Genomic DNA, 14,589 nt, shown 5'->3' with positions numbered 1-14,589 from the left:
GACGTAAGTAATATACAAACAAAAAGCTATGAGATAATTTTCTCTTTAGTGTCAACTAATTATGAACTCAAACTGCATATTACTATCACACCAAAAACTCAAATTGCATAATTATTAAAAAAAAATATCTTTTAATCAAAATATGGATCAAATACGTACGTTCACTCGTAATTCGTCATCGAAAGTTGCGATTAGGTTCATGGATGAAGCATGGGTCTTTTTTCATTTAACTGCATGCGGTCCCGATTTTTTTTTTATCATATTTGAAGCGAGTTGTCAACTTGTAATCGACGAGTTTTATTTTCCACTCTGGAGAGTGGAATGACAGTTGTCATCGACGAACTCTTTTAGTTTTTTTTTAACACATCGACGAGCTCTCACTTTTGCCTTTTTGTATGGCGAATTTAAAAGTTTTTATATATTTAAGTCAAACGTGTTACAAAAAAATAATAATATATATTTAAGTCAAATAAGTTTTCCATAGTTTGTTACTTCTTTATAAGTTATGCATCGGTGTGATTTATATCCGTGCATTCGTCTATGTCAGATCTTGGAACATATGCAAGTAGGTATGATATTTCTTTTTCCGGACCAAGCCGGTTGAGCGGAATCAAACCCAAATTTCAGTTTTCAGTTCGACTTCAATTAAAAGTTTGGTTTGATTCGGTCAATTGATAAAACAATTATCATTATGTTTAGCAATCAATTATTTTGATTTCTACTTTTTTCAAAAAATATAATCAAACAATAATTTTCTTTAACTAAAAACCCGAATTGAACTAATCAAACTATAGATGCAAGTGGTTCCATTAGATGAGGTGAAAGAGATGAAACAACCATGTGACCCTCTCTCCCTTAATTATCTTTTCTTTACCTGTGCTATCTATATTACTAAAGAGAAATACTCATTTGTAAATGTTCTTACTTTGTTAATTAAACTTCTTTTTTTTTACTTATCTTTTTTCAGTTGCATTTATGAAATATCCTAAAACGAATAAAACTGCATAATTTATTGCTTGTATTTTCAGTTACATTAATGAAATATGCTTAAATGAATTTAAACTTCCTATTTTATTGTTTGTATTTTTCAGTTACCTTAATGAAATATCTTTAAATAAATTTGGACATAATATCATTTAATCAACCAAAAAAACTCATGAGTTATCCATACGTGCATAATTTTAATAATGAAGATTTTTAAAAACGTGCATCATTAAAATGTTACCTAAAACATGCAGCACTAATATATAACATGCATCAATAAAACTAGAATTTGACTCACACAATTGTACGAATATTATTTTCAATTGATTAAATGTAAAAATAATTACTTATTCAAAAAATATTTAAGAATCGCTATGTTTTTAAAAATTATATGGTATTATTTGCTCATAACTCATTTGTCATTTGATAAATTGTTAAAAAGAAAATTTTAGCATTTACAAAAAATTTCTTTTTTTTTGTTTGACCAAAAAAAAGAAAATTTTAGCATAATATAACTCAGTTGTCATTTGCTAAATTTATGGTTTTTATTTATATTTTTTATTATTTAATTATAATATTTTCATTTTATATTTGAAAGATAAACGAATTTTCTTTCAAACAATATTTTTGTAAATGTATTTTTTAAAAAATAATCAATTAAAATTGTTATTATCATTGAATATCATTATTTTTGACATAATATGAGTTTTCGTTTATATCAAAACTTATCATATTTTCGGATAATTTTAATTTAAAACGTAATTTTCATATTTTTCAAACAAATTCTAAAAAATATTTTTTAAATATTTTGTTATAATTGTTAAAAAAATATTGAGTTGCATTTCAAACAAAAAGGTAAAGATATTAAAAATATTCTAATTAAAATATGTAAAATTTAATATAGTTTTAAGGAAATGGTCAAAATAAAAAAAATTACACATAGAATAATCATGATTTTTGTTAACTGGGCGGATCATTATTTATATGATATCGCACACGAAAGAAAAATTTTTGTTTTTAAAATTAACTAATTAACTCTATACATATTTTTTTATTTTTATATGATATCACACATTCGTAAAAAAATAGATAGTTTAAGATGCAAAAAAAAATATTTATTTAATGAATATAATATGAACGAATATTACAAATACATCATTTAATAAAATAAATAATTAAAAACTGAAAATTCATATCCGCGCTGGCGCGCGGGTCAGGGTCTAGTTTCTATTATATACATAAAATTTTGATTACTTTGTTTATTTTCTATATAAAAGGAATTATTTTGTTATTATTATTTCACCGATAATAATTCCTAGGCTGGTAAACAAAGAATTGTTTTTGGTAAACAAGGATTTTTTTTTTGGTAAACAAGGAATTATTTTGTTTTTTTTTGTTATTATTTCATTACACCGATAATAATTCCTAGGTTCAACCATTGTTTTGGGCGGGCTAGTAGTTTGGAGATTTGAGAACAGATAAAATTTGAGAAGGTTAAACTAGCCGTCTAGGCTGTCGAGCATCATGGAAAAGTGATGGAGAAGTGACCAAAGCACCCAACGATCAAACATAGTGGCAAGAGTAAATGTTTGGTACCTGTGTAGACTACTATGTGGAGAATATGAAGTTTGTGCGAGTGTGTTCAAGGCTCCCATATATACATTTTGATGCATCAAAACTAAATCCACCTTTATGCATCATTCGTTGTGTATCATTAATTGTTGCATAAGAATCAGAATATTTTCAATGGTGTGAATCTATACTGTACGTGGTGACTAACCATTTTCATATCCAAGTATAAGACTGAATAAGCCTCTTAATCCGAACAATTAAAGTACCAAAGACCTGGAAGAATAATAGCTCATGAAACAAGAGATGGAATCCGTTGTAAAAGTTTAAAATTAATAAGATGGTACATATAGTATTTAAAGGTTAGCGAACCTGACACTACACAAGCACACGGACTTACAAAATCATATTAATAACCGAAAACAATAGCACAGTTTCTTTGATTAAAAAATAACACAATCTTGAATCAAAGATAATATGGCAACTGTAGCAAGAACAGCCTGTGTTCTGTGTAACTGAAGGTATACCACTGCTTAAACTGCAAGACTAGTATAATTTGTACAATACAGAACGCCATAAAAAAGTTCAGTAAACAAAGAAACATATAGAGAGCTTCACAACATTCAATTGGAGGCACAAGCCACTCAGCTAACGATACCTGATATAGTCCAAGTTCTTTGCTCAATACAAGAAAAAAAAAACTCTAATATCAAATTTTTAGCAGAACTGGATTCTCAAACTGTAGACTTTAAACTACACAAGTCACAGTTATTGGTTTCATTTAAGAACCAGTCAAGTCAATGAGAAGTAAGAGGTCTAGTTTCATTTAGCTTAGCCGAAGGTAACAATTAACATTTGTTTCAGGCACCAAATCTGCAATGCCAAAAATCATTTCATTTTGGCAACTTTTCAAACATTTCATGCTACATAATATGCAAATCATTGTAGAACATAGTTAAACACATTATCACTTTACTGTTGCTTTTCCTATGGAAAAATGGCGTTAAATACAAAACATCCGCGCCATTTGACCAGTAACACTAGAGTTTTCAGTACCAGAGAAAATCACACAGATACCCTGAATACTGTAAAATACTAAAGTACCCTAACCATGTCGATACACAACCAACTAAAGAAACAAAGAACCCAAAGGAAGATGAAAATAGCAGAGCATTACAGGAAGTTAAAAGTGAAAATGGTCTTTTTCTTCCTTATCAGAGTTCTTCTACACCCACCAGGAGTCATAAGTAGGTTCCCTAGATACACACCTGCAAGAGAATTGTCACATATAACTCACTCCAATGCAGATATATAAACCATATCATAATCTGTGAGATAAAGCTTTCACTTACACTAGTAGTTCCTAGTTAATCAAGTCAGAACCAGAAGATATATCAGGAAGGCTTGTACATATGGCGCCTTAGCATCTCATTTATCCCCACAGCTGAGATGCTTTCATACCCAAGAAGATCACGGAGCTTCTCATTGCACTGAATAGCCATAGGATTTTCCGGGTCCTGTGAACATATTAAAAAGCAGAACCAAAGGTGATTACTTTTCATGTTTAAAACCATTCAAGAAGCTCTAAACAAAAGGTGAGAAACATATAGGAAGAGATAAAGAGCAAATTCAAAACCCACCTCCAAGTTATTGAGCTTTATGTACTCCCAAACACGGCGAATAATCACTTCGTCCTTCATCTCCGTCTCACCAGTGCCAAAGAACCTTGCAAGTGGCTCAGATAATGCAACAGTTGAACTTGAACTAACAGGCTCTGTGGTCTCTGTCTCAGTCTTAGTCTCCACCTCAGCTTTTGCCCGTTTCGCTTGACCAGAGACCTCTGCCAAAAAAAAAAAAAAAGAGATTACAAACAGTCAGTAACATGAAACTAACCAAGAACATGTGGACTTTAAGCGAAAACGCTTGTAACGAAGCCATTACTGGATGGATCGAGCGGGAGGATATGCTTAGCAAGCAACTTATTCATCTTAAACATGTCAGTGCAATCAGTCTCGAAAACAACACGCAAGGCATCATCACATATGATCTTCCGCTTGTTACTCGGGTCTTGGAGGTTGTTCTTCCTTATGTAAGCCCACAATTGCCTCACAATCTGAAAGAAAAAGAAAAAACAGAGCAACACTTTTATAACAAAGCAACCTAATTGTCATAATCCTGATGTAAGACGGTGATAATAACCTCAGTTCTGGGAAGAGCAGGTTCACCAACAACAACTTCAAGCTCTGGAGAGACCCTACAGACTTTGTTTAACCCTCCAGGACCACCCTTTCTTTTAGTTCCAGCTGGAGGAACACTGCAACGGAGAGAACAACATTACACAAACCCCAACTCATTAAACTTCATAAAGTTTGATACTTTGGGTAAAAATTACAAAACTTAAAATCCAGCAAACGAAGAAACTTTGACCCCTAAAGATTTAGACTTTCCTAAACCGGAAACCCCTAAAATAGTAAGATGCTAAACCCTAAAAGACCCCAAGAAACAGACCTTTCTTTTGGGGCTTGCGAAACCAACACAGAGGGTCCTTGTCGCGGAGACTGTAGCTGGTTATGCTGGTGCTGGTGCTGGTGCGGCGGCATGTAAGGCGGATAAGGCTGGCGGAAATTGAGGTCATAAGAGTGGTAAGGAGGAGGCTGGAGAGCGAAATGAGGGTATTGTTGAGAATGCGAAGCAGAGAATTGAGACGGATGCTGAAGTGCGAAATGCCCTTTCCCCGGAACATTGACGCCGAAATGCATCTGCTGCGACGGCGGTGGAGGAGGTTGTGCGGTTGATGCGGAAGCAGAGGAGGAGGAGGAGGAGGAGGAGATTGGTTGGTGAGGACGGAGGAGGAGATTGATTTGGTCTCTGATGAAACTCGTCTTCTCCGTTAGGTCTAACCCTAGCTTAGCTTCAAGCTGCTGAACAACGCTGGTTAACGAAGTGAGGGAGCTAGGGTCAGATTGTCGGAGCAGAGTCTCGACTCCTTTCGCTAGATCCTGGTCCGACACCATTGTAAGAGGAAAAAAAAAAACAAATCTTTCTCTCTCTGTTACCCTTGTCCCTTTCTCTCTCTCTTACCTCTTGTCTCTGTTTTATCTCTCTGTCTCTCTCTTTATAAGTCTGAATGACGAATGTACCCTTTATGGTTGGTTTTGATTTATCTACTTAGTTTAAATGTCCGTATTAGCCTTGTTAGTCATGGTGTCTAAAGGTTATGTGTAGAGGGTAGTATGGTCGTTTTGGTGACCTCGGTGCTTTTACTTCCTGGGCCAGCTGGCTGTAACTTGAACCCATCTTTTCACTCGATTGTTAAATGTCGTCTACGTCCCCTGAGATTTTGACGCGTTTATTGTTGTTGGTTTCGAGAAGCCTGAGGATATAAATGGAATTTTTTCAGCATTGGATCGTGAATCTTTTAAGTATTTAGTACAGATTGATAGTTTTATGACAACAAAAAAGATTACAGATTATTATCCTGTCACAAATAAGTTTGATGTAAGAAAAACTTAATTATCCCATTCTCCATTTCTTTGAAAATATAAAGATAAATACTTTCAGGAGGTAGATTTATGCGATGCCAAGACGACTGCAGTTTCGAGCCAAAGGAGATAGCACTGTCAGCATCAAATTCCGAGAACCAAGGGGTGTGTTTCCAGACTTGTTTAGCAAAATCACAATGGAAGAATAGATGGAGTGTTGTTTCTTGGGATCCGCATCTGACGCAGATGGTGTTTGATAATACCTCTCTTCTTTGGAGGTTATCTTCCGTGGGAATGACGTTTTGGAGAACTTTCCAGAGGAAGAGTTGAATCTTAGGGAGTAGGTGCGTATTCCAGACTGATTTGAACCAGTTGAAGTCATATGGGATGTTAGGGGTTCTAGGAGCCAGGCGTAGCCATCTTCTGCCCTCGTAGTACTAGGATGTAGGAGAAGAACCTCTTCCACCAGGTTGGGTAAGTGTTTCAGCAGAGCTTCTTTGTTCCATAGTCCTGTTTCTCTAGTCATGATATCTGAGACCATTAAATCTTTTTCATCAATCGTTACAGGTCCGATAGCACAAGCAGAGGTCGACACTGACAGCCAGGGGTCATGCTATAGCTTAATGGAGTTCCCGTTTCCAATGATTTTACCAAGATGTTGGATGATGACGTTTCTGCCTACAATAATTCCCCTCCAGCCGTGTGATGCAGAGGTACTGCAAAACACCTTGAGGAAGGATTCAGCGTGACAGTACTTTCTTAATAGGATTCGGGAGAGCAAGCATTCAGGTCTTGTGAGAAGTTTCCAAGCAAGTTTGCCCAATAAGGCCTTATTGAAGTGTTGAATGTCCATAAATCTGAGGCTGCCCATGCTTTTTGGTTTGGTAAGATTGTCCCAGGATATCCAACATATATTCTTTTTTTAATCACTACCATCCCACCAAAAGCGAGTCATAACTGACTGTATCTTTTTACAGAGGTTGATAGGGACAAGGAAGCAAGTCATGGCGAAAGTTGAGATTGCGGTTAAGACGGTTTTTAGCAGTGTGAGTTTGCCTGCTGGGGAGAGTTGATGAGAGGAGTAACAGACAGCCCTCTGTTGGATGCGATCGACAATAGACGCAAACAGATCTCTTTTCTTCCTTCCAAACAGTTCAGGTAAGCCTAGATACTTTCCAACTCCTCTTTCTTTTTCAATACCAAGAACTTGCTTAACGCAGATTCTGTCATCTATTCTTGTTCTTGTTGAGAAAGGTATTGAAGATTTATCAGGGTTTATCATTTGTCCTGAGGCTTTCTCGTATTTTGCTAGGATTTCTTTGAGAGGAAGGCAGCTTTGCTGGTTGGAGCGGACGAAGAACATAGTATCATCAGCAAATAGCAAATGGTTGATGCGTGGGCATTTTGTTGCCACTCTGATACCAATCATTGAGCCATCACGTTGAGCCTCCTTGCATAAACCAGAGAGGACTTCTCCACAGATGATGAAGACATACGGCGAGATGGGGTCACCTTGTCTGATTCCAAGGTAAGGTTTCACAAAGCATGTAACTTCGTCGTTGATTATAAAGGAATACATGCCTGTAGTTATGCACTGCATGATCCAGCTGACAAATCTGCTGTGAAAGCCCATTCTGAGTAGAACCGTCTCTAGGAAAGTCCATTCTAGACGATCGTAGGTTGTACTAATGTCTGTTTTGACTGTCATAGAATAGTTCTTTTGTGCCTTTGAAATCTTTAGGTGATGCAGCATTTCATGTGTGATTAAGACATTATCAGAGATAGCTCTCTCCTGTATAAATGATGACTGGTTTTCGGATATAATCTCTTCGAGTACTGGCTTTAGCCGCAGGGAGAGGATTTTGGAGATGATTTTGTAATAGACATTACAAAGGGCTATGGGTCTGTAGTCAACAACTCTCTTTGGGGATAAGATTTTCGGGATTAGCCTTATGTGTGTCTCATTGATAGAACTAGGCAGGATATTTGTTGTGAAAAAATCCTGAATCTCTTTGATAATTGCATATCTCACGGTGGCCCAGTTAGACTGGAAGAAGTTTGCGGAGAAGCCTTCGGGTCCTGGAGCTCTATTTGGGTGGATGGAGAAGAGGGCTTCCTTGATCTCAGAAGCTGAAGGGATGGAGATCAGCATGTCATTTGTAGCTTGTGATACAGAAGGCTGTATAGCTCGTGATATAACCTCAGAGCAATCAGAGGTGGATGCTGTGAAGATATTATGGAAATATCCCATAATTGTCTCAACAATTTTTGCTTTGTCAAAAACCTCAGCTCCAGTGCCGTCTTCTATCACTGTAAGTTTGTTTCTTGCTCGTCTTCCTCTAGTGGAAGCATGGAAAAACCCTGTGTTCTTGTCCCCCAAAGTAAGCCAAAGATGTCTGCTATGTTGTTTCCAATATTCCTCTTCTGCTTTGTAGGCAAGGAGTAGCTTCCTGTTGAGATCGGAGATCAAGATATCGTTTGCAACTTGACGGGAGAGTTCTGTGTCGAGTGAGGCTCAATCAACCTCCTTCCTTGGATCGTATGGACGATTTGGACATTTAGGAATCTCCTGCTCTTCGAGCAAAGATCGATCAATCCTATCTCCATTGTTGCCAAAGCAATCACAGTGGCCAAAGAATGGGAAATTGCGTAGACCCTATCATACACGCCCTTATCGAGACCCATCGCACCGACAGTCCAACCATCGAGCCCCCCTCCTGACACGACTTTATGTTTCATTGACGCCTCTTGGATTGCGAACACTAAACATGCAGGAATTGCCTGGATATTTACGGATCTGACGAAGAATGAATTTAATCGAAGAAGCTGTTCAAAGATCGCATATCCTCACTGTTTTTAGCTGAGAGCTTCGCGATTAGAGCCTCGATGCTCCACGACTCTTCTCTCGGCATCAACAACATCTGGATACACTCAGATTCTCAAGAGCTCATTCAAGCAATCAATGGGAATCGACGATCGCCAGAGCTTTTTGAAGTTCTGTCGGACATCGCTTCCTTATCTCTATCATTTACCTTTTGTCGCTTCACTTTCATTCTTAGGCTTGATAATGGGTCTGCTGACTATCTAGCAAAAACTACTTTCTCCCTTGGTCTTGTTGGACCTAGCATGTAAGAACCTTTGGTTTTAAATTAATTTATTCAATTGCACAAAAAAAAATACTTTAAAGGTTTATACTATCAGCATTTTTATTTTCTATTAATTAATAATGAAAAATTAGATCAAACTTTTAAAATAAATATATTTATGGAAATTTCATCATTTTTGCCATTATTTGAGAATTTTTAATACTACAAATAATATATATATATATATAGACTTTTTAATATAGATGAAAATCCGGAAAAAAAACTATTAACTTGAAACTATAAAGTAAATCTACAGTATCAGATTTTATAGTCCCAGAAAGAGGTTCGCGGCAAGGAGACCCGTTATCTCCATATTTATTCATCCTCTGTACAGAAGCCCTTATTGCCAACATTAGGAAAGAAGAAAGGTTAAAACGATTAACAGGGCTAAAAATTGCACGGGCAAGCCCATCAATTTCCCATCTTTTATTTGCGGATGATAGTTTATTTTTTTGTAAGGCAACGATGGAGGAATGTAGTGTTATCCTACAATTACTCAGAGATTATGAAATGGTGTCAGGACAACAAATTAATTTTTCTAAATCATCGATTCAATTTGGACATAAGGTTCTTGTGTATCTGAGGACGGCCATCCACAATCTCTTAGGTATTACAAATCTTGGGGGAATGGGGAATTATTTGGGGATTCCGGAGAGTCTTGGAGGTTCAAAAATACAGATATTTGGGTTTCTAAATGAGAGGGTACACAATAAAATGAATAGTTGGACAGTCCGCTTTCTTACAAAATGGGGTAAGGAGGTCTTAATAAAATCAGCTGCGTCACCCATGCCAACTTTTGTGATGTCTTGTTACAGGCTCCCCAAAGGGATTACCAGAAAAATTACGAGCACTTTATCTCATTTCTGGTGGAGTAGTGGAAATAATAAAAAAGGTATTCATTGGTTCTCCTGGGATAAAGTCTGCATCCATAAAGATGACGGGGGTTTGAGCTTTAGGGACCTGCAGGATTTTAATACGGCTTTGTTAGCTAAACAATTATGGCGATTGATTGATAAACCGGAGTGTTTATTTTCCAAAGTTTTTAAAGGTCGTTATTTTCGGAATACTCATCCTCTGGATGACCACAGATCTTACTCCTCTTCTTATGGATGGAGAAGTATCTGTTCAGCTAGGCCTCTGGTTAAAAAAGGGCTAATCAAAATAGTAGGAACCGGGCAATCGGTATCCGTATGGAATGATCCATGGATCCCTGCTCCTCGCCCGAGGTCAGCATTACCAAAAACTCAGTCTCAAATTTTAAGTCAGTCTCTTATGGTGGGTGATCTTATAAATCCCATAGATTGTTCCTGGAATGAGGATCTCCTGAATGAATATTTTCATCCAGATGATGTGAAGATTATTCGTGGTATAGCAGTTAGTAGAACACAACGGCCAGATACATATGGCTGGACGTTTACGGACTCTGGTAAATACTCGGTCAAATCAGGGTTTAGGACAGAATCCTTATACCCGGATCGGGGTCCACGAGTGTTAAGTTATGGACCTAATGTTAAACCCTTTTTGGCGCATTCTTGGAAACTAAAATGTTCTCCGAAACTAAGACACTTTGTATGGCAAATTTTATCTGGGACACTACCAGTATCCAAAAATCTGAAGGCTCGTGGTATAGAGTGTGATCTCCGGTGTGGTATTTGTGGGGCAGAAGAGGAATCCATCTATCACGTTATTTTTGAATGTCCACCAGCACTTCAAACATGGGCTTTATCTCGAATCCTTTCCCCTCCCGGAATCTTTCCATCTTCCTCCGTTTTTACTAGTCTGGATCATCTTTTTTGGAGACTTCCAACGGATGTTGATTCGGAGTATTTTCCATGGATTATGTGGTATATATGGAAAAATAGGAATGACAAAATTCATAATAATAGGACTGTAAGTCCTCAAGAAATTTTGCGCAGAGCGGATGTTGAAGGATCACTTTGGGCTGAAGCCCAACTCTTGGTACAAGAGAATCAGGGGTTTCCACCGACAGATGGGAGTTGGCAGACATTGGGGTCCTCTCGAGTTTGCTACATTGATGGGGCGTGGAGAGAACATGATGCTTTTACAGGCCAGGGCTGGTATTTCCAAAAGATAAACTCAGAGGACGTAATGATGGGCGCAATGAACCTTCGACGTAGCCTATCACCTTTACATGCTGAATGTGAAGCTCTGATTTGGGCAATGGAGTGCATGAAGACCCTGCAGTTCTCAGATGTAGTATTTGTGACGGATTGTTCTCAATTGGTGAAGATGGTGTCCTCACCTGAAGAATGGCCGGCGTTCGCTACACACATGGAAGAATTCTGCCGAAGTAAGACTTTCTTCCCCAACTTCACGATCAGATATATCTCAAGGGCACAAAACACAATGGCGGACAAGCTTGCACGTGGTGCGAGGAGTTCTCCTTCAGCTATGCTATATGTCGATTCTTTACCTCCGGTTTGGCTATCTGAACCGGTGGCCCCATAGGCTTCTAGTCTATTATGATGTCAAAAAAAAAAAAAAAAAAAAAAAAAAAAAAAATCTACAGTATCAGATAGATCATTAAACTAATATTACTAATGGGCTAGACAATAAGGCCCAACAAGAAACATAAAAGCCTGATTCTCACAATTGTTTATGCAGATCTGACACAGTTCGGCCTCTAAAGCGAGTAAAGTTCTTAATGCTCGAGTAGATTCGAGTTTCCTAATAACTCGAAGAATAGGGCGTTTGTTTCGTAAGGAGATTTCGAGGATGAAAAGTGAGAGAGAAGAAGTCAAGAACGGTGGTGTTGAGGAGGAGGAAGAGAGAGAGCTGAAGCGGAAGAGAGAGAAGGAACGGCTCGAAGACGACGCCTTTAAGGGCCGCGGAAAGCATTCGCGCCACGTCGAAGTTCGTCGCGATTGCCCGTACCTCGATACAGTCAACCGCCAGGTAAAATCATCATCCTACTTACCGACCAAAAGTCTTGTGCTTTGTTGTAACTTGTAATGTAATCTAATCTTTTATGTTTGGTTGTTTGTTTTGCAGGTCTTGGATTTTGATTTCGAGAGGTTCTGCTCTGTCTCCTTGTCGAATCTGAACGTGTACGCGTGTCTCGTCTGCGGGAAGTACTTCCAAGGGAGGAGCCAGAAGTCTCATGCTTATACGCATAGCTTGGAGGCAGGGCACCACGTTTACATCAATCTTTTGACGGAGAAGGTGTATTGTCTTCCTGATAGTTACGAGATCAATGACCCTTCTTTGGATGACATTCGACACGTCTTGAATCCAAGGTATGTCTCCATTGGTTTCTTCTTGCTAGTTCCTTCTTATCAAGGCGTTGGTGCTATCCGTTTGTAGGTTTAGTAGGGCGCAAGTAGAAGAGCTTGATAGGAATAAGCAGTGGTCCAGGGCTCTTGATGGCTCTGACTATCTTCCCGGAATGGTAATCCTCTCTCGCTCTCTCTTTGAATACAGATTAGCATTGAGTAAGTTTGTCTCCTAAAAGTTAGTTTATACAATAGGTGGGGTTGAACAACATACAAAAGACAGAGTTTGTGAATGTTACAATCCAATCGTTGATGAGAGTTACTCCTTTAAGGAACTTTTTCCTTATTCCCGAAAACTATCAGCATTGCAAGTCTCCTCTTGTTCACCGCTTTGGGGAACTCACTCGAAAGATTTGGCATGCTCGGAACTTTAAAGGACAGGTCTGACTCTATTATCATGCCTCACTTTTACATATCCTCCTCACCTAATGAGAGGACCTTGCTAATTTAATTTACATTGTGTCAACAGGTGAGTCCACATGAGTTCTTGCAAGCTGTCATGAAAGCTAGCAAGAAACGGTTCAGGATAGGCCAACAATCAGATCCAGTAGAGTTCATGTCGTGGCTGCTCAACACTTTGCATATGGATCTTAGAACTTCAAAGGACGCCAGCAGTATCATCCATCAGTGCTTCCAGGTATGTGTCTATCCTTTGACACGTCACTGTAGTTTAATGTGCAAAAAGATGCATTTTCATGTAATCTGCTAATCATCACAGGGTGAGCTGGAGGTTGTGAGAGAGTATCAAGGCAATGAAAACAAAGAAATCTCCAGGATGCCTTTTCTAATGCTTGGCCTAGATTTGCCACCGCCTCCTCTTTTCAAAGATGTCATGGAGAAAAACATTATTCCACAGGTATATACACCTCTTGCTTTAGACTTTTCACTTATGGCTATTTATACCTTGAATTTTTTTTTGCTATTGCGTCTTTGAGTTTATAATTAGCGAAGTGAGGTAAGCAGAAGCTAATTTTCTTTGATATTTGGGTCAGGTTGCTCTATTCGATTTATTGAAGAAGTTTGATGGAGAAACTGTGACAGAGGTGGTTCGCCCTAAGCTAGCCAGAATGAGATATCGAGTTACCAAATCTCCTCCTTACTTGATGTTCCATATGGTTCGGTTCAAGAAGAATAACTTTTTCAAGGAGAAGAACCCTACACTGGGTGTGTTTATTTTGGATTTTAGATTAATGTTTTGCAAGGATCTCTATTTCCTGGTTAATGTGACTCGATCTTTGTTGATGTCACAGTTAACTTCCCAGTGAAGGACATGGAGCTGAGGGATTACATACCATCACTGCCTACTGCTGCAGAAGGCGGGAAGGTTTCTTCCAAGTACAATCTAATCGCTAACATTGTGCATGATGGTAAGCCTGAGGATGGGTACTTCAGAGTATTTGTGCAGCGCAAGTCACAAGAACTATGGTAAGCTTTCTCCCTTGTACCAAAATTTGTGCTTCTTTTTACTTGCATGAGATAGGAATATCAAAAGTTCACTTATCTTGTGTGTTAGTGTTGTCAAAGGAGCTTTCTAGCATATCAGATATCACGTTCAAACCCATAGTGACAATTAAATTAGCATAAAACTGCTCTGGATCTGATGAGATTAATGTTTATTTCTTTCAGGTACGAGATGCAGGATTTGCATGTTGCAGAAACACTTCCCCAAATGGTAGAACTATCGGAAGCATACATGCAGATATATGAGCTGCAGGAGGAATAGAGCTGCAGAAAACAAACTTACTCATTGCTTTAAGTGTTAGTTTCCAGGTTTCTTCTTGGATTGAGGACTGAGATTAGAAACTTGTTTCACAGCTTTTTGGAGATAATCTTTGATCATCTTAAATATGCTAGAGAAAACGTTTAGTAGCTATGGATATGTCATATTGAAGGGAAAACGAAAATATGAGTTTTGTCCCTTTGGGAACAGCTTTATGCATCATTTTGAGATTTTAAACAGTTTGCTATGTAAAATGTTAGAAACCCCACTTCTTTCTGAGGCATTGTGAATACTGAAGACCTTGAATGCAAGTTTTATGACCTGACAACAAATGTTGACGAAACACAACCCAAAAGGATTGTTGTTAAATTGATGAGAGAAACTTAATACTTGAC

General features: G+C 37.9%; 1 protein-coding gene across 1 annotated transcript; it reads right to left on the bottom strand.

Annotated features, from left to right (window-relative positions):
* Positions 1–3,477: 3,477 nt before the first annotated feature.
* LOC111202242 lies at positions 3,478–5,666 on the bottom strand. Its single transcript, XM_022694774.2, has 6 exons — positions 5,062–5,666; positions 4,753–4,867; positions 4,495–4,666; positions 4,194–4,393; positions 3,906–4,070; positions 3,478–3,821 (listed from the first exon to the last, which is right to left on the bottom strand). Exons 1-5 carry the CDS (start codon positions 5,565–5,567, stop codon positions 3,948–3,950), a joined length of 1,116 nt encoding a protein of 371 aa, XP_022550495.2. The 5' UTR covers positions 5,568–5,666; the 3' UTR covers positions 3,478–3,821; positions 3,906–3,947.
* Positions 5,667–14,589: the final 8,923 nt, after the last annotated feature.

Source organism: Brassica napus, chromosome C7 (genome assembly GCF_020379485.1).
Source record: "Brassica napus cultivar Da-Ae chromosome C7, Da-Ae, whole genome shotgun sequence".
In the NCBI taxonomy this organism is placed as follows: Eukaryota; Viridiplantae; Streptophyta; class Magnoliopsida; order Brassicales; family Brassicaceae; genus Brassica; species Brassica napus.
This window is presented reverse-complemented; position numbering and strand designations above follow the sequence as displayed.

What these genes read in the sequence shown, in the direction of transcription:
- LOC111202242 (XM_022694774.2), bottom strand. Translation starts at nt 5,567, where the DNA reads ATGGTGTCGGACCAGGATCTAGCGAAAGGAGTCGAGACTCTGCTCCGA. An exon ending in CCTCCCGCTCGATCCATCCA is followed by an intron (nt 4,394 to 4,494) that starts GTAATGGCTTCG and finishes TTTTTTTGGCAG; the next exon opens with AGGTCTCTGGTCAAGCGAAA. An exon ending in TAAAGCTCAATAACTTGGAG is followed by an intron (nt 4,071 to 4,193) that starts GTGGGTTTTGAA and finishes ATATGTTCACAG; the next exon opens with GACCCGGAAAATCCTATGGC.